This window comes from Phoca vitulina, unplaced genomic scaffold (genome assembly GCF_004348235.1).
Source record: "Phoca vitulina isolate PV1807 unplaced genomic scaffold, GSC_HSeal_1.0 scaffold85, whole genome shotgun sequence".
Taxonomy (NCBI): domain Eukaryota; kingdom Metazoa; phylum Chordata; class Mammalia; order Carnivora; family Phocidae; genus Phoca; species Phoca vitulina.
Window position 1 is genome coordinate 599,041 of NW_022589788.1, and position 17,713 is coordinate 616,753.

Below are 17,713 nucleotides of genomic sequence, written 5' to 3' on the forward strand. Positions count from 1 at the left end.
TCAGGATCCCACAGGGGGTCAGCTGTAGAGCCCAGGGACCTGCAAAGTCTCGCCAGAGCTCAGATCCCAGGAAGTCAGAGACTCCCTTTTCATCTCTCATTTACTTAAAACTGAAGTGTACCTGGCGCACGATGAGACGTTAGTTTCAGGTGTACAGCATGGTGGTTGGACGACTCTCCGTTACCCTATGCTCACGAGGGTGACCGCTTCCTGCCACTGTACAACGCTACTGTGATCTGTGTGTTGTACCCTTCATCCCCTTGACCGACTCCATAGCTGGAGGCCCGGACCTCCTGCTCCCCTTCACCCATTTTGCCCGCTGCTTCTCCTCCCCCAATTTTTAAGTTGTAATATGTATTACAAATCACATGAAACTTACCATCTTAACCATTTTTAAAAAGATTTTGACACAGAGAGAGCACAAGCAGGAGGAGTGGGAGAGGGGGAAGCAGACGCCCCACTGAGCAGGGAGCCCGATGCGGGGCTCGATCCCAAGACCCCTGGATCACGACCTGAGCCGAAGGCAGACGCTTAACGACTGAGCCATGCAGGTGTCCCGATTATTATTCTTTTTAAGTAGGCTTCCATGGGGCTTGAACTCATGACCCTAAGGTCAAGAGTCACATGCTCTACTGACTGACCCAGCCAGGTGCCCCTATCTTGCCTAGTTGTTCTGGCTAGAATTTCCAGTACTACGTTCAATAGAAGTGGTAAACGTGGGCATCCTTACCTTATTCTTGATTGTAGAAGAGAAGCTTTAAGTCTTTGACCATTGAGTTCAATGGGCACCATGGGTTTTATCATATAGGGCTTTTATTATGTTGAGGTGCTTTTATTCTTTTTGAAGTCTTTTTTTTTTTTTTATCATGGAAGAGTGTTGAATTCTTTCAAATACTTTTTTCTGTATCAATTGAAATGACCATGCGGGGTTTTTTTTCCCCTTCATGCTGTTAATGTGGTGTATTACATTGATTTTTCCTATGTTGAACCATCCTTGCATGCCAGAGATAAATCCCCACTTGGTCGTGGTGTGTAATCCTTCTAATATGCTGCTGAATTCTGTTTACTCGTATTTTGTTGAGGATTTTTGCATCAACGTTCCTAAGTGATACTACTCTGTAGTTTCTTTTTTTGTAACCTTTGCCTGGCTTTGCTCAGGGTAATGCTGACCTCATAGAATGAGTTAGTTAAGTGTTCCCTCATTTTCAATTTTTTGAAAAACTTTGAAAATAATTAGCATTAGTTCTTTAGATGTTTGGTAGAACATTTTTGTAGTTTCCTACAGTTCTAGGTGAAACCATCAGTTCTGGGGCTTTTCTTTGTCAAGAGATTTTTTTATTATTCATTCAATTTACTTACTAGTTATAAGTCTATTAAGATTTTCTATTTTTTCATGATTTAATCTTGGTGGGTTTTGTGTTTCTAAGAATCTGTCCATTTCATCTAGGTTATCCAATTTTTTTGGTATACATTTATTCATAGTACTGTCTCATAATCCTTTTTATTTCTGTCACATTTGTTTGAACATTTCCACTTTCATTTCCGATTTTAGTAACTTGTCTTTTTTTCTCAGCCCATCCAGCTACACTTTTGTCAATTACGTTGATCTTTCCAAAGAACCAACTTTTGGTTTCATTGATTTTCTCTGTTGTTTTTCTATTCTCCATTTTGTTTTTCTCTGCTCTCATCTTTATTATTCTCTTCCTACTGCTACCTTCGGGTTTAGTCTGTTCTTCTTTCTCTAATTCCTCAAGTTGTAAAGTTAGGTCATTGACTTGAAATCACTCTTGTTTTTAAATGTGTTTATAACTATAAATTTCTTCTAAGCACCACTGTCAATGAATTCATTAGTTTTTGATAAGTTGTGTTTTCTTTTTCATTCATCTCTAATTATTTTCTAATTTTCTTCATAATTTGTTCTTTGATTCATGGGTTGTTTAAGAGTGTGCTGTTTGGACAACAGATTGAGCCTCTGATGTTCAAAGTAGGTCCAAAGTTGTTGACCATAGTTATAGTCTCTACAAACTTACAGCTTCTAAACATAAAATGAATGTTGAAAATATAAACAAGAATTCTTTGATAAGCATTCCTTTTATTCCAGAAACACCTGTGAGAAGCAGAATAGCTTCAAGACTTAAAACAGTTGATTTTTGAGAAGAGAGAACACGGAAGAAATCACAACCCCCTGCAAGCTGCTCAGATGGTGATGGTCATGCTTGGTCCTCCTCAGTAAATGTAAACATTTTAAGTCAGTACAGTAAAAGGAAAGATTAAATATTAAAGCTACACGAATATGTGAAGTGTTTTTAGCTTGCTTTATGCAACTTCTAAAATCTGAGTTTGTATTAAAATTAAATATGTATATATATATAACAATAAAAAATAAAAATGCATTGTTGATTTCCACAATTTTGTGAATTGTCTACTTTTCCTTCCATTATTGATTTCTAGCCTCATCCCATTGTGATCAGAGAAGATACTTTGTATGATATCTTTTTTTTAACTAGGCTCCACACCCAGTGTGGAGCCCGATATGGGGCTTGAACTCATGACCATGAGACCAAGACTTGAGCCAAGATCAAGAGTTGGACACCCAACTGACTGAGCCACCCAGGTGCCCCAATATCTATCTTTTGAAATCCACTGAGACTTAAACTAGTAGCCTCACATATGATCCATCCTGGAAAATACCTGGTGTGCACTTGTGAAGAATGTGTGCGTGGTTGTTGGTGGATGGCTGTTCTATATGTCTGTTGGATCTGGTTGGTTTTTTGTGTTAAGTCCTCTGTTTCCTTATTTACCTTTTTTTTGGTTCTTCTACCTATTATTGTGGGTGGGGTAATCAAATCTCCAATTGTTACTGTAAAACTGGCTATTTCTCCCTTCAATTTTGTTGTTTTTGCCTCATATATTTTGATGGTCCGTTGTTAGGTATGTAAATGTTTGTATTTCTTATTGCATTGAATTTACTGTATTGAACTTGTTTCTTGCTGTTTTGAACTTGTTATTACTATATAGTGTCCTTATTAATTTAAAGTCTATTTTGTCTGATATTAGTGTGGCCACCCCTGCTCTCCTCTGGTCACTATTTTCATGGAGTATGTTTTTCCATCCCTTCACTTTCAATCTATTTGTGTCTTTGGATCTCAAGTGAGTCTCTTATAGACAACCTATGGTTGGATTATGTATTTTTCCCATTCTGCCAATCTCTGTTTTTGATTGGAGAGTTTGGTTCATTTACATTTACAATTTTGCTGAAAAGGAAGGATTTAGTTCTGTCATTGTACTATTTTCTATGTGTGTTATAATTTTTTGTCCCTCATTTTCTGCATTGCTGTCTTCTTTTGTGCTTAGTTGATTTTTTGTAGTGAAATATTTAAATTCCTTTCTCTTTTCCTTTTCTGCAGATTCCATAGCTGTTTTATTTGTGGTTACCATGGGGATCGTATTTAAAATACCAAAGTTATAATAGTCTAATTTGAATTTATATATTTTATACCAGATTAACTCGAAGAACAATAAAACCTCTGCTCCTTTATAGCTCTGTCCCCTCTCAACTGTCAATGTCACAAAATTACACCTTTGTACATTGTGTGCACAGAAACATAAATTAAAAATACTTTTAAATGCATCATTCTCTTAAATTATGCAGAAAACAAGATTTGGAATTATAAAACAAAGTTACAGTACTAGCTTTTAAACTAATAATTTTTAAAAAATGAATTAGTCTCAAATCATGTAGGAAACAAAAAGTGCAGTTACAAACCAATGTTACAATACTTTATAATCATTCATGTATTTACTTTTATTGAGATATTTATTTCTCCATACAGCTTCAAGTTACTGTCTAGTGTCCTTCCATTTCACCCTGTAGGACTCCCTTGAGCATTTCCTCTAGGGCAGGTCTAGGTGGTCATGAAAACCTTAACTTTTGTTTATCTGGGAATGTTTTGTTGGATATAGGATTCTTGGTTGACAGGTTTTTTTTTTTTTTTTCCTCTTAGCACTTTGAATATGTTGACCCACTATCTTCTGACCTCCAAAATTTCTAATGAAAAAATCTGCTGATAATCTTATTCAAGAGCCATCGTATGTGATGAGTTGCTTGTCTCTTGCTGTTTTTGAGATTCTCTTTGTCTTTGTCTGCGATGCCCACAATGGGTATGCTGATCTGCTTGGTAGTGTCCCACAGGTCCCTTAGGTTCTAGTGGTCTTTTTCATAAAGTTTCTGTTGATATATTCTTTCCTCTGAATGGGCCATACTTTCCAATTTCTTTGTATGCCTTGTGATTTTCTGTTGAACATTGAAGCCTGAACATTTGGATTTAATAATGTGGTTTCTCTGGAAAACAGATTCTCCCCTACCCTAAGGTGTGCTGTTTTTTGTTATTGTTTTTGTTTTGCTTTGATTGTTGTGCTGAGGACCAGACTGAGGTGTAACTTAAGGTCTTCTCAGGTCTTTTTTGGGCCCTTTCCTGGACACGTATGGTCACTTTCTAATTTTCCCCCCATATGCAGTTGTTTTTAATATCTGGCTCCCAAAAAATGAAAAAGAAAAAGTGAAGTAGTGGGAGGGGAGCTGGCCCTTTAATTCCCCTGGAAGTCTGTTCAGCTGGAGGGACAGGGTCTTACAATACTGGAGAGAGGGGCAACAACAATGACTGCCTGCCTATTTGTCTGCACCTGTGTTATTAGAAGCAGTAGTCAGAGCCCAGATCCCTACCATTTGGAGGACAGGGTCTTTTTGCCCACCCTGGCTTTTGCACAGTGTTCCAGAAACAGGTGGACGATTGCCTGCTGTGTGGCTGGGGTGCAAGATGGGGATGGGCCGCTGCTACTGTGCTAAGAGCTGAAATCGACCAAAAGTAGCCGCAGTTTACCTTCCAAGCTTGGAAGCGGAAAGCCTTCAACAGACTCCTGAGTTCAAAACGGCTATTGCATCAGACGGTTTCTGCCCCTGCAAATGTGGTCCAGGTGGGGAGGCAGTTTCTTACTTACAGGTGCTTCCTACTCTGCCATCTTCCCAGAATCCTCTCCTAAAAAAGTACTCCTTCTAAAGATCCTGTATATAAACTGATCACCCACTAAAATGTGGGATATGTTACCCCTTTCAGTGTGGTATTTTTGTGTTTTTTTTTTTTTAAAGCAGTATTTCTGGGGCGCCTGGGTGGCTCAGTCAGTTGAGCGTCCGACTCTTGATTTTGGCTCAGGTCATGATCTCAGGGTCGTGGGATTGGCCCTGTGTTGGGCTCCCTGCTCAGCGGGGAGTCTGCTTGGGATTCTCTCTCCCTCTCCCTCTGGCCCTCCCCCCACTCACAATGCTCTCTCTCTAAATAAATAAATACATACACAAAATCCTTTTTTTAAAAGCAGTATTTCTTATAGGAATATCACACAGTAGTTACAAGTATGTCAGGTATAATGACATATCCAGTCTGAACAAGACAGGCTGATTAAGAATTCACATAGTATAAAAATGTACATATTAAAAGTTAACCGTGTGGACAGGTGCATGCAGCAAGAAGAGTAGCTGGTGGGAAGCTGGGGGTCAAGAGATCATATGCAGTAATACTGCTTTTCCCCCTGGTACAGAAAATTACTTCCCCTAACAGATACTCTACACACATGAAAATACACAAAGGTAAATCATGACCTGCAACACATACAGTCTAAAGTAGTCTCGTTGTGATCTTTCTGTGGTACCTCCACAAAAATAGCAAATAGTGAGCCCCATGAAGTACTAGGAAGCATCAACTGTCTATCCTAGGTTGGACTTGGAAATGTTTAACTTGACATTAATATCTATAAATAGCCAATGTCTCCTTTTGCTATGTTTTATTCACAATTGACATGCAATTAGAGTGGACAATTTTGATGGTTATGTTAACATTAATAATAAAACATCCAGTTATTTTACCAGCAAAATGGGTTTATTTGGGAATAGGAGATAATTGCAATCTGGGACAAGCAAGTGGCAAGAAAACCACAGGCAAGCCCGAGAACAAAGGAGAGGAACATTGTTACTGGAGAAGGAGGATGTTGGGAAGGGCTGTCTGAAGGAAGGTCCACTGGAGAAAAGTAGGGCTTCAGGGTGATGAGGGTTCTCACTGGCTGAGCTGCAGGGGTGGTGGGCTTCTTGTAGGAGGGCCTGTAGCTGGTGAGTCTTTCCTGGTGAAGGTTCTTCTGTGGGGCCTGTAACTGATGGTTTTTCCTGTGATTGATGTGGAGTGGCAGGCAGGAGAGTCATCATCTCTGGCCTCCTGACTCTGGTTTTAGTTGTTTGCCTTTATTAATGTTCACAGACTTTTGACCTAAAAGTGATTACTGAAATACTCTTAAAAATACAAGAACTTAAAGGGCGCCTGGGTGGCACAGTCAGTTAAGCATCTGATTCTTGGTTTTGGCTCGGGTCTTGATCTCATGGGTCCTGGGATAGAGCCACAAGTCAGTCTCTGCGCTCAGCAGGAGTTTGCTTCTCCCTCTGCCCCTCTCACTGGTGGGCTCTCTCTCAAATAAATAAAAAAATACAATAACTTTAATTACATATTTTAGTCACAGTTAACACAAAACATAGATAATCTATATCTTTAAGACAAAAGGTAGATGGAGTGCATCTGAACTTTAATGCTTTGAGTTTCAGTATTCTGTAGCTTCTTGCACTGTCCTAAGACATGAAACTGATTTAACTGCTTGTTTCTCTACCAAAGCAGACACTAGTTTGAACTCTTAGATCAGAGAAAATCCAAAACAGAAGAAATGTCACTCATTTTTTCTCTGGACCTTTTAGGAACCAGACCAAAATTATAAATTATTCAAATTTCCTATTGAGCAGTTTTTCTGTGTGTAACTGTTTAGAAAACAAACCAAAGAGTTCCCTATTACTACAAGAGCATTAACTTGGTGCACTTCTATTAGGAATTGGGAACCTTGAATAGCATTTCAGAGTTTTCTTATACACCCCCATTTGCCCTGCTTTTTGCCAGCTATTATGGCCAATGCATTTTGGGGGGCCATGCTTGACAACTGAGGCTTAAAGATCCTTTTATAGAGAGTTCACTAGTTGAGTAGAAATCCTTCTATAAAAAGTTGGCTGTGATTTGAAGCTATACTACAAAGCTATATTAACTAAAACAGTGTATTACTGACATAAAAATAGACACATAGACCAATGGAACAGAATAGAGAGACCAGAAATAAACCTCACCTATATGGTCAACTAATATTTGATAAAGGAGCCAAGAACATCCAGTAGGGAAAGAGTAGTCTCTTCAACAAGTGGTGCTGGGAAAACAAGATAACCACATACAGAAGAATGAAATTGGACCCCCTTCTCACACCACTCATGGAAATCAACTCAAAATGCATCAGTCTTAAACTTAAGACCTGAAAACCTAAAATTCCTAAAAGGAAACAGGGAAAAAACTGCTCAATATTGCTCTTGGCAATGAATTTTTTATGATACCAAAAGCACAAACAACAAAAGAAAAAGTCAAGTGCGATGACATCAAACTTAAAAGCTTCTGCACAGCAAAATAAGCCACCAACAAAATGAAAAGACAATCTACAAAATGGAAGAAAATTTTTGTAAACCATATATTCAGGGTTAATATCCAAAATCTATCAAGAACTCATAAACTCAACAACAACAACAACAACAACAACAACAACAACAACAAAAACCCCAAACAATCCAGCTTAAAAATGGGCAGAGAAACTAGACCAAAACTGAATTTTTCCAAAGAAGACATCCAAATAGCTGACAGGTACATGAGCAGGTTCTCAATATCACTAATCACCAGGGAAATGCAAATCAAAAGCATGATGAGATATTGCCTTACACCTGTAAGAATGGTTAGTATCAAAAAGACGAGATAACAAGTGTTGGTGAGGATGTGGGAAAAGGGTGCCCTTGTGCACTGTTGGTGGGAATGTAAACTGGTTCAGCCACCATCGAGAACAATATGGAGTTTCCTCAAAAAGTTAAAAATAGAACTATATGATTCAGCAATCCCACTTGTGGGTATACATCCAAAGGAAATGAAAACAGAATACCAAAGAGACATATGTACTCCAGTGTTTAGGGTACCATTATTAAAAAAAAAAAAGATTTGAAATAACCTGTGTCCCTCAATGGATGAATGGTTAAAGAAGATGTGGTGTGCATATATACAATGGACTACTACTCAGCAATGAGAAAAGAGGAAATTCTGCCATTTGCAACAGTGGATGGACCTTGAGGACATTATGCTGAGTAATGTAAGTCAGACAAAGACAAATACTTCATGATTCATATCTCTTATATGTGGAACTTAAAAAAGCTGAAATCATAAGCAGTGAGTTAATGATGGTTACCAGGGGTTGCAGGATGGGGGGATGGGAGAGATATGGCTTACAGATACATACTGGAACTAGTAAGTCAGTCAGTCCCAGAGACCTAATACACAGTACAGTGATTACAGACAACAAAAATGTATTATGAGCATTAAACTTGCTTAGTGATCAGATCTGAATTGTTCTCAACAGTGGAAGAAATGGCAGTTATGTGACCCATGGCGGTATTCCCAAATCTACAATAGCAATTATGTTGTAATGTAAATGTATCAAATCAATATATTGTATACCTTAAACTTACACACAATGTTGTTTGTAGAATATATCTCAATTTTTTAAAAAACTTGGCAGGTTCTGTTACTCTAGTGAAGACTTAATGTCTCTTGGAATGATCAAATGGCATTTCCTTTTGGGAAAGAGCATAAAGATAACGAGGATTTATTTTATTGACAACTTAGAATGCAATGTATTAACCTTCAAAATAGAACTATTTTTCCTAGGTATTTTCCCAGCAAAACTGGGTTTACTCGGGAATAGCAGAGGACTGCAGTGCAGGGCCAACAACCCAGGGCAAAACCATAGACAGGTCAGGAGAATAAGGCAGAGGAGGCCCATTTATAGAGGAAAGGGGGGCTGGGAGGGCTGTTGTAAACAGAAAGTCCATTGGGGTAAACTAGGAGTTTAAGTGTAGTGTCTTCTCGGTGGTGGTGGTGGTGGTGGTGGTTGTTGTTTCAGTTCAATGGATTTTATTTAGAGGTGAAAGCTTGAGGCAGGGTGACCAAGCTGTTAGCTATTCCAATTACAAAAGAAACATTAGAGACAAGGTGCCAGAAACCCAAGGCTACCCTTGAAGCATTTCAAGGGATTCAATAGTGATTTTAAGTACACAACAAAGGAGAAGACTCAAAGAAAATTAACAAGACCAACTGTTTTTAAAGAGAAGTGATAAATTTCAGTGAATCAGGTCCCAGGTAAAGTCTTAAAAAAAAAATTTACAGTAAACATCTTAAATTCTGGAATGCAGGTAAGTACAGTGACGAGTACATTACATTTACAAAACTGCTCAGACAGTAGGTATTCCAGAGTAAGAATTGAAAATTCTCCTCCTTGGGCTGTGACTGTCTCTCATTGGCTGGGCTGTGTCTGTCTCTCATTGGCTGGGCTGTGACTGTCTCTCATTGGCTGGGCTGTGGCAGTGTCTCATTGCCTGGGCTGTGGCAGTGTCTCATTGGCTGGGCTGTAATTGTCTCTCATTGGCTGGGCTGTGGCAGTCTCTCATTGGCTGGGCTGTGGCAGTCTCTCATTGGCTGGGCTGTGGCAGTGTCTCATTGGCTGGGCTGTAATTGTCTCTCATTGGCTGGGCTGTGGCAGTCTCTCATTGGCTGGGCTGTTGCTGGGGGAGGAGGAAACCTTCCTTCTTCCTGCTGGGATGGTAGAGTGGTAGCTAAGGTAATATCCAGGTGCAAGGTGCCTCTCTTCCTGTTGGGTCTGCAGTTGACCGGGGGTGGTAGGGCCGGAGCTCCCCCTGCCTGCCTCCAGACTCCGTTCTCAACCACCTTTGGTTTCAATTACCACAGTATTTTATGTTTAAACTCCTAAAAATTTAAAACAAGACAACCTCGGTTAAATAATGTAGTTTTCCAAAGCTGCACATGCAAATTTCAAGCTCTGTTTTTCTCCTTGAAATACAAAAACAACTTCCTAAAACTAGATGGGAACACTACTACTCTGATGAACTATGATTAGATCTGGGATCAATCACAGTTGGTAACATCCCTTTTTAAAAAAATTAACATAATATATTATTTGTTTTGGGGTACCAGTCTGTGATTCATCAGTCTTACACAATTCACAGCGCTCACCATAGCACACACCCTCCCCAATGTCCATCACCCAGCCACCCCATCCCTCCCACCCCCCTCCACTCCAGCAACCCTCAGTTTGTTTCCTGAGATTAAGAGTCTCTTATGGTTTGTCTCCCTCTCTGGTTTCATTTTGTTTCATTTTTCCCTCCCTTCCCCTATGATCCTCTGTCTTGTTTCTCAAATTCCTCATATCAGTGAGATTATATGATACTTGTCTTTCTCTGATTGACTTACTTCGTTTAGCATAATACCCTCCAGTTCCATCCACATCGTTGCAATTGGCAAGATTTCAATTTTTTGATGGCTGCATAATATTCCATTGTGTATATATACACCACATCTTCTTTATCCATTCATCTGTTGATGGACATCTAGGCTCTTTCCATAGTTTGGCTATTGTGGACACTGCTGCTATAAACATTGGGGTGCACATGTCCCTTCAGATCACAACATTTGTATCTTTGGGGTAAATACCTAGTACCGCAATTGCTGGGTCATAGGGTAGCTCTTTTTAAAATTTTTCGAGGAACCTCCATACCATTTTCCAGAGTGGCTGTACCAGCTTGCATTCCCACCAACAGTGTAAGGTGGGTCCCCTTTCTCCACATCCTCGCCAACATTTGTTGTTTCCTGACTTATTAATTTTAGCCATTCTGTCCAGTGTGAAGTGGTATCTCATTGTGGTTTTGATTTCTATTTCCCTGATTCTGAGTGATGTTGAGCATTTTTTCATGTGTCAGCCATTTGTGCGTCTTCTTTGTAGAAATGTTTGTACGTGTCTTCTCCCCATTTTTTAACTGGATTATTTGTTCTTTGGGTGTTGACTTTGATAAGTTCTTTTTTTTTTTTTTTTAAGATTTTTTATTTATTTCTTTGACAGAGAGAGACACAGCGAGAGAGGGAACACAAGCAGGGAGAGTGGGAGAGGAGAAGCAGGCCTCCCGCGGAGCAGGGAGCCCCATGCGGGGCTCGATCCCAGGACCCTGGGACCATGACCTGAGCCGAAGACAGACGCCCAACAACTGAGCCACCCAGGCACCCTGATAAGTTCTTTATAGATTTTGGATACTAGCCCTTTATCTGATAAGATATTTGCAAATATCTTCTCCCATAGAATGGTGCATTTTTCTTGTCTTACACCAATTTCTTTTTTAAAAAAGATTTATCTATTTGAGAAAGAGAGGATGTGTGCACTTTTGTGCAAGTTGGGGGAGGGGCAGAGGGAGAGAATCCCAAGCAGATTCCCCACTGGGTGCAGAGCCCGGTGCCCCATGCGGGACTCAATCTCACAATCCTGAGATCATGACCTGAGCCGAAACCAAGAGTCCCACACTTAACGGACTGAGCCAGCCAAGAGCCCCTAGTCTTACACCAATCTCATTCCCAATGTCTCCTGAGAGGCATGTACCATACACAGGAATCTATCTTACTCCTCACTTTCACACTTTGGAAATGAGCATGGACATGTTGCATCTATTCAGCGACGGGGAGAAGGCTTGATTAGTATTGAGCTGTAAGCATCTTCTGATTATCCTGGTGAACTCACTCATGCTGATGCAACTGGGTACAAGGAACTTGGCTTGATCCAGACAGGAAGCTGCTTCTCACCCCAGTATGGTTCTCTCATCACCTGCATGGCATGGGGGGCTGGGCAGAGGTGGGGGGCAGAGGGTCGAGGTGACTCCCGCTCCCCCAATAGCAGCGCCCCTTGTGTCGTCTTAGGTGTTTTTCCAACACTGAGTTTAAGTTTTAACAAATTGTTTCAGGAATGAATGTGAAACACGAGAAATGGTTTAATTTGAAAGTCGTCCCCTAATTAATGAAACCTAATTTCATTTCTGTTTAAAAGGGGGAATAAGAGGATTATTTTGAAAGGACAGAATGTGAAATGGTTGGGAAGGAACTACAGCACCGTGTTGGACCCAGGGCCATGCACCAGCGGTGGGGAGAGCACACTTTGGGAGCGTCTTTCCTGAAAATCAGTTACAAAAACCCCGCCTTCCTCTCCCAACAGGAACCTAAGGTTCTACGGTGGGACTCCAGCAGCTGCTCCTCGGCCGGACGGCAGCCCGACGGACAGGACGTGGCGGACGCTCAGGTGGCCCGCACACGACTGGGCCACTACCACGAGGGAGGGACACCGTCTCGGGGGACCGCCTCCCGGGAGCCCAGGCACCCCCACAGCTGCGCCCCTCGTCAGTCCTCAGCCTCCCTACCCGGGGGGCGCTCTGGACCCCCGCGCGCACACGCCGCACAGGCCGGAGCGTCCCGGCCGGAGAGCCTGTCTTTCCCGGCCGCGAGTTCAAGGACGAAACCGCCCAGCCGGGCTTCCCGCTGATTGGCTGAACGAGAGAAAGGCCAGAGATGATTGGTCGGGCCGGACGCCTCTCCGCGCGCACGCCGCGGCCGCGCCTTCTCCGCCGCCACTGTCTGGTGGGCGGACGCGATTGGAGCGGACGCGTCGGCTCGCCCCGCCCCGCCCCGCCCCCGCCGGAGGGCGCGACGTCACTACCCGGCGTGCCGCGCGCGGCGCTTCCCCCACCCGCTGTTTTGGCCGATTCAAGATGGCGGTGCAGGAGTCAGCTGCTCAGCTCTCCATGACCCTGAAGGTGCAGGAGTACCCGACCCTCAAGGTGGGGTCTGAGGGCCGGGCGAGCGGCCGCGCTTGGCTGGTGCCCGCGGACCGCGGGGGGTCGGAGGGGAGGGAGGAGGGTCAGGGTGGGGGCCGGGGCGCGGCCTGGGGCACCGGGCGGGGTCTGGGGGGGGTCTGCGGGGCCGGGCTTCCGGGGTCCGGGGGCTCCGCGGAGCCAGGCTCCCGGGTTTCCCGGGGTCTGGGGGTCGGCAGGGCCGCGCTCCCCAAGATCCGAGGGTCTGCAGGGCCTTGTTCTCCAAGGTCTGGGGTCTGAAGGGCCGGCCTCCCTGGACTCTGGGGGGGCCTGTGAGGCCGGCCCCCCGGGCTTCCCGGCGGCGGCGGGGTCTGGGAGGCCGGGCTTTCCGGGATCTGGGGTCCTTCGGGCCGGGCGGGTGTGGCGTGGGGCCGTCCATTGCCTGCCCGGCCTTCGAGGACTTCGTGGCAGGGCGTGGAGCGCGTCTGTCTGGCGCCCCGCTTCGCCCTCCGGAGCCCGATTGTGGCCCCTTCGTCCTAAAAAAAAAAAAGAAGAAGAAGAAGAAGAAAAAGGTGAACTGCCCCAGTGACATTTTGCGGTAGGCAGGCTGGTGACTTTGGGGGCTGGGATGGAGACCGGGGTTTCCAGGGTGTGGGGTCGCGGGCGCCCAGCAAGAGTGCCCGACGGTTGGTGTCCAGCTGTCCTCCCGGAAGCCTAACGTCAGAAGGTGTTGATGTGTTGCCTTCCAGTCTCTAATTAGGGAATCTGTAAAGAGAGACCTAACGACCTAATGGGCACCCATCTTGTGGGGCGTCACCAAACCTGAAATACAGCCCTTGCCACTCGGTTGCCAGTTGCGTGACCTTGGATGGCCACTTAGCCAAGTCGCCTTCCGTGAGCATAAAGTCCGTGTCTCTAGTGGGAGGGGCCGCACTTGCTCTTTACCTAGTTAGCAGAGGATTTGATGATGACGAGAACAAAGCACCTGGAAACAAGTTCCGTAGGCGACCAAGGTCATAATGTTCCCAGGAGAACCGTGGCTGGGCATTTGTGATTCTGAACTCCTTCCCTGAGAGGCCAGGTAGCTTTTCTCTCCTCCTGGAAGACCCCTGCGTCCCCATCCACCTCAGTGGCGACAGGGGGTGGTGGGTGCAGCGTGGTGGGTTCGAATACCGCACCACTTTGTTCATCAGTGACGGGGAGACCTCAGGCAGGGTACTTACCTGCTCTGAGATTGCTGACTTCTGTCGCATAGCTCCAGGGCCACCCCAGGTGAATCAGGGGACTCCGTGCTGCCTGGAGTAGTCGTCACTACTCGAGTCAGACTGCCCTGGGCAGTCCTCGCCCAAAAGCAGAAGCGAGGTTTTGTTGCTTTTCATTGACTAGCGGTGGAGCAGTGCTGTTTCTCTGCACCTTGTTTGATCAGGGAGGATAGGGGAGCGCTGCCACCCATACCAGATGCTTGTTGTCCAGGCCCTTTTAGGATTAGGTGGTGGGTGTTTTTGTATTCAACTCCTTGAAGACCCTGTGGCTCAGAGAAACCATGACATCACCCCACCTGAGGCCCCCAACGAAACATCATTTGGGTTGATGTTTATCCTTCCTTCCCCCACCAAACAAATAAATAGATAAATGAGGCTTTCGTGGGGGAGCTGTTAATTGCTGGGCTGTTGTCTCACTCAGCCTACCCCCAGGCCTGTCGTTGGAACTGACAGAACTGTGGCAGTTCATCATGTTTGGGACTGGCTGGTGAGTGTGGGCAACAGCAGACAGGAAGGGATTTCCCCTCCAGGTTCTCTTCTGTGGTTTTATAATCCTGACTGTGATTGATTTCCAGACTTATTAAATAGCCTTTGATTAAAAATAGTCCTGCAGATAGTTACACAGGTAAAGAGATATTACAGTGTCATTTCAAGTGAGCTTGCCCGGTTAAAAGGAGTTTTACTTTTGCTTTAGAATGATTTAAATGAATTTTTGAAATCAGAGAAGTTACTTCCACCATTTTCCCTCACAGATTGTCTGGATCACCTGTAATCCATCAACGTGTCATTGTTGAGAGTTGACGTTTTTTTCTAGATGTTTTTAGGAGTGATTTCTACTGGATAATGCGGAAATTTCACTGGGAAACTAGGGACCCTTGACTTAGAAGCATAAGTTAATACAGAATTAATACAGAATACTTAGGAGCTGTGCTGGTCACGGTCTTGAGCACGGTCCAGATGCAGGTGCCTCAGGGCGGCAGGGGCACTGTGCAGACAGCAGGGAGAGGGGAGTGAGGGTCGAGGGGCTGGAGTTCTGAAGGGTGTATGCAGGGTACCAGGAGCCGAGTGCTCCTTGCTTTCTTGACAGGCAGTTCCTCCTCGGACTCAGTGGAGGTTCCTTGCTATTCAGAGGATTGGCAAATCCGGCCAGGTTCCTCACAGCCCCAGGGCTGGAGGGGGGCTCCTGGGTACCTGGTGGGCACTGGTCTTGCCTCCTGGTACAGTGCGAAGAGAATGGCATGGTCGTGACATACGCAGCCGCATGCGTTGAGCTGGACACCCTCTCTTCACTGAGCCCTCAGTCCTGGGGGGAGCTGGGCCAGCACAGGCCTCTCAATGGCCTGTGGACCTTCGGGCTGGGTGGTTCTTTGTAGTGGGGGCTGTGCATTATAGGATGTTTAGCGGTACCCCTGGCTTCTGTCCACCCCCAGAATGTCTCCAGACATTGCTAGATGTCCCCTGGGGGGCAGAATCGCCCTGGTGAGAACCACTGGACTGGATTTTGCTTTGTGGAACTTGTTTTTATGTTCTTACAACAGCAGGGAGAGTGGGGTTCGTGGGACACACTTTTGTGTTCTGGGCCTGGCTGTGAGTCTACCTGTGAGCTCCTTGAACTGGAGGCCCTGTTTTAATTATGCTTTTAAAAGTATTCTCTTGGGGGCACCTGGCTGGCTGAGTTGGTGAAGCGTCTGCCTTCGGCTCAGGTCATGAACTCAGGGTCCTGGGATCGAGTTCTGCATCAGGCTCCTTGCTCAGCAGGGAGTCTGCTTCTCCCTCTCCTGCTCCCCCTGCTCGTGCTCACTCTCTCTCAAATAAATAAATAAAATCTTAAAAAAAAAAAAGTGTTCTCTTATAAAAGTAACTTATGTTTACTTTCCAAATTATTCTGCTAATTATCCTGTTAATATTTTGGTATATTGACTTCTGTTTTTTCTCCTCAGAAAACTGAAGTAAAGTAATATTTTAGAGATCTTCTTTACCACTACCCAAATCAGGTGGGGGACTTCACAGCCCAGGAGAAAGGGTCTGGCATTGGTCCCTGGGAGCCCTGGCTCTGGACCCCCTGACTCCTCACCTTGAGTCTCACCTGTGCCTCTCTCGGTGCTCACCTGGGGCCTCTTCTTGGTCCTCCCAGCCTGACCCAGCTCAGTCCCCCATCCCAGCTGCCCTCTCTTCTTCACGCGTGACAGGCTGGGGGGGCGGGGCATGGGGCATTGCTCCCAGCTGGGTCTGTGGGCGTATTCTTTTGTGTCTCTGAATTCTCTATAGGACTGTTGAAATGTTCTGCTTTTAATTTGGTGACAGTCTTGTTGACCAAATACTGGTCTGCAGTTTCTGAGCCTGGGTTTGTGCCTGTTATAGAAAGTCTGGGTGCCAATTATATGCCTAAAGTTATAACTTTTCCAGCTTGGTCTTGGCTGGATTTAGGGGATCATGTGTTCTCAAAACAGTGGTAAGCGTGAGTGTTTGGCCTTAAGAGACAAAATCCTAAGTATGCTGAGTCCGGGAGGGTGGCGGTAGGCTAGGTCCTCAGTTTTTTTTACTTTAGATTTTTTGGTTTACAGAGTGGCCGTTTCTTCTCTCAGAGGTGGTTGTATCACTTGAAGGACGCCGACTCTCTCTCTGGCTTGGGGCAGGCATCTATGTGTGATGCCCTTCCTCTTCTCAGGCTCCAACCTTGTCAGACCTCCAGAGCACTGTCTGCTCTTACCCGAAAGAGCCTCGGACTGCCTTTGCCTTCCAGAATCCTGCCAAAGCTAGAGCATGGTTGAAATGCTTTCTTCTTACCCTTTGCATCCTCCTGAGCTTCTCCTCTTGTCTCTCACGCCACTGCTCGGATACTTGGCCACAGACGAGAACACTGGGGTGGTATGGGCCTCCGGGGACAGGTGCGGGTCCACGTCAGGGTGGGTGCCCTGCTAGCTGCAGGCCGTTCGTGTTATTTTAAACAAGCTTCATGCCAGGAAATGGGGCTTCCCAGTTTCCCATTCTCTGTAGCGGTGGGGTGTGCTAGAGCCAATTCAAACCCCAGCCCCAGGCAAGCAGCTTCAGCAGTGGGCAGGGGCAGCTGTGCAACAGACGCTTAGTATTAGGTCTGAAGGTGGGGCTTGCTGTTGCTTCTCCCTCACAGAGCCACCGCGAGGCACCCCAGAGCCGAGGTGCCAGACCCTGAAGGCCTCTTGCTCCTTGCTGCTCTTGAAGACCGTCTGCACGCTCGCTGGGCACTGCTGGTGACACTGGGGTGTCACAGAGAAAAAGACAAGTGAGGTCCCTGTCCTGTTGCCACTAGGTTTGGCAGGAGGGAGGCCGTTAAACAAGTGGATGCAAACATTTCCGATCCTTGAACGAGTAGAGTCAGGCACGCGTGGGGCATGGCCCACAGGGGGTGCGATGGTCTTCAGTGGGCAGCCAGGGCACTTGCACGTTGGGGGAAAGCTCTGTGGGCTGTGTTGAAGTCTTGGCAGATCTTAGCACCATTGGCACACAGTCCCATTGGAGTGATAGGGCTCAGGGTGTTCCCAGAGCCACACAGAGGCCATGACAGCAGGGCCCTGAGGGCTTGGACCTCGCCGTGGACCGTGTGTGCAGGCCAGCAGGAGTGGGAGCCACACAGAGGCCATGACAGCGGGGCCCTGAGGGCTTGGACCTC

General features: G+C 45.3%; 1 protein-coding gene across 3 annotated transcripts in view; it reads left to right on the forward strand.

Annotated features, from left to right (window-relative positions):
- The first annotated feature begins 12,722 nt into the window (after positions 1 to 12,722).
- MAEA (macrophage erythroblast attacher) overlaps positions 12,723 to 17,713 on the forward strand; it is a 33,482-nt gene continuing 28,491 nt past the window's right edge. For all 3 annotated transcript variants that reach the window (XM_032395503.1, XM_032395505.1, XM_032395504.1), the window contains exon 1: positions 12,723 to 12,829. In XM_032395503.1, coding sequence (XP_032251394.1) covers positions 12,761 to 12,829 — 69 coding nt within the window. In that variant the 5' untranslated portion in view covers positions 12,723 to 12,760. The remainder of the gene's footprint in view (positions 12,830 to 17,713) is intronic.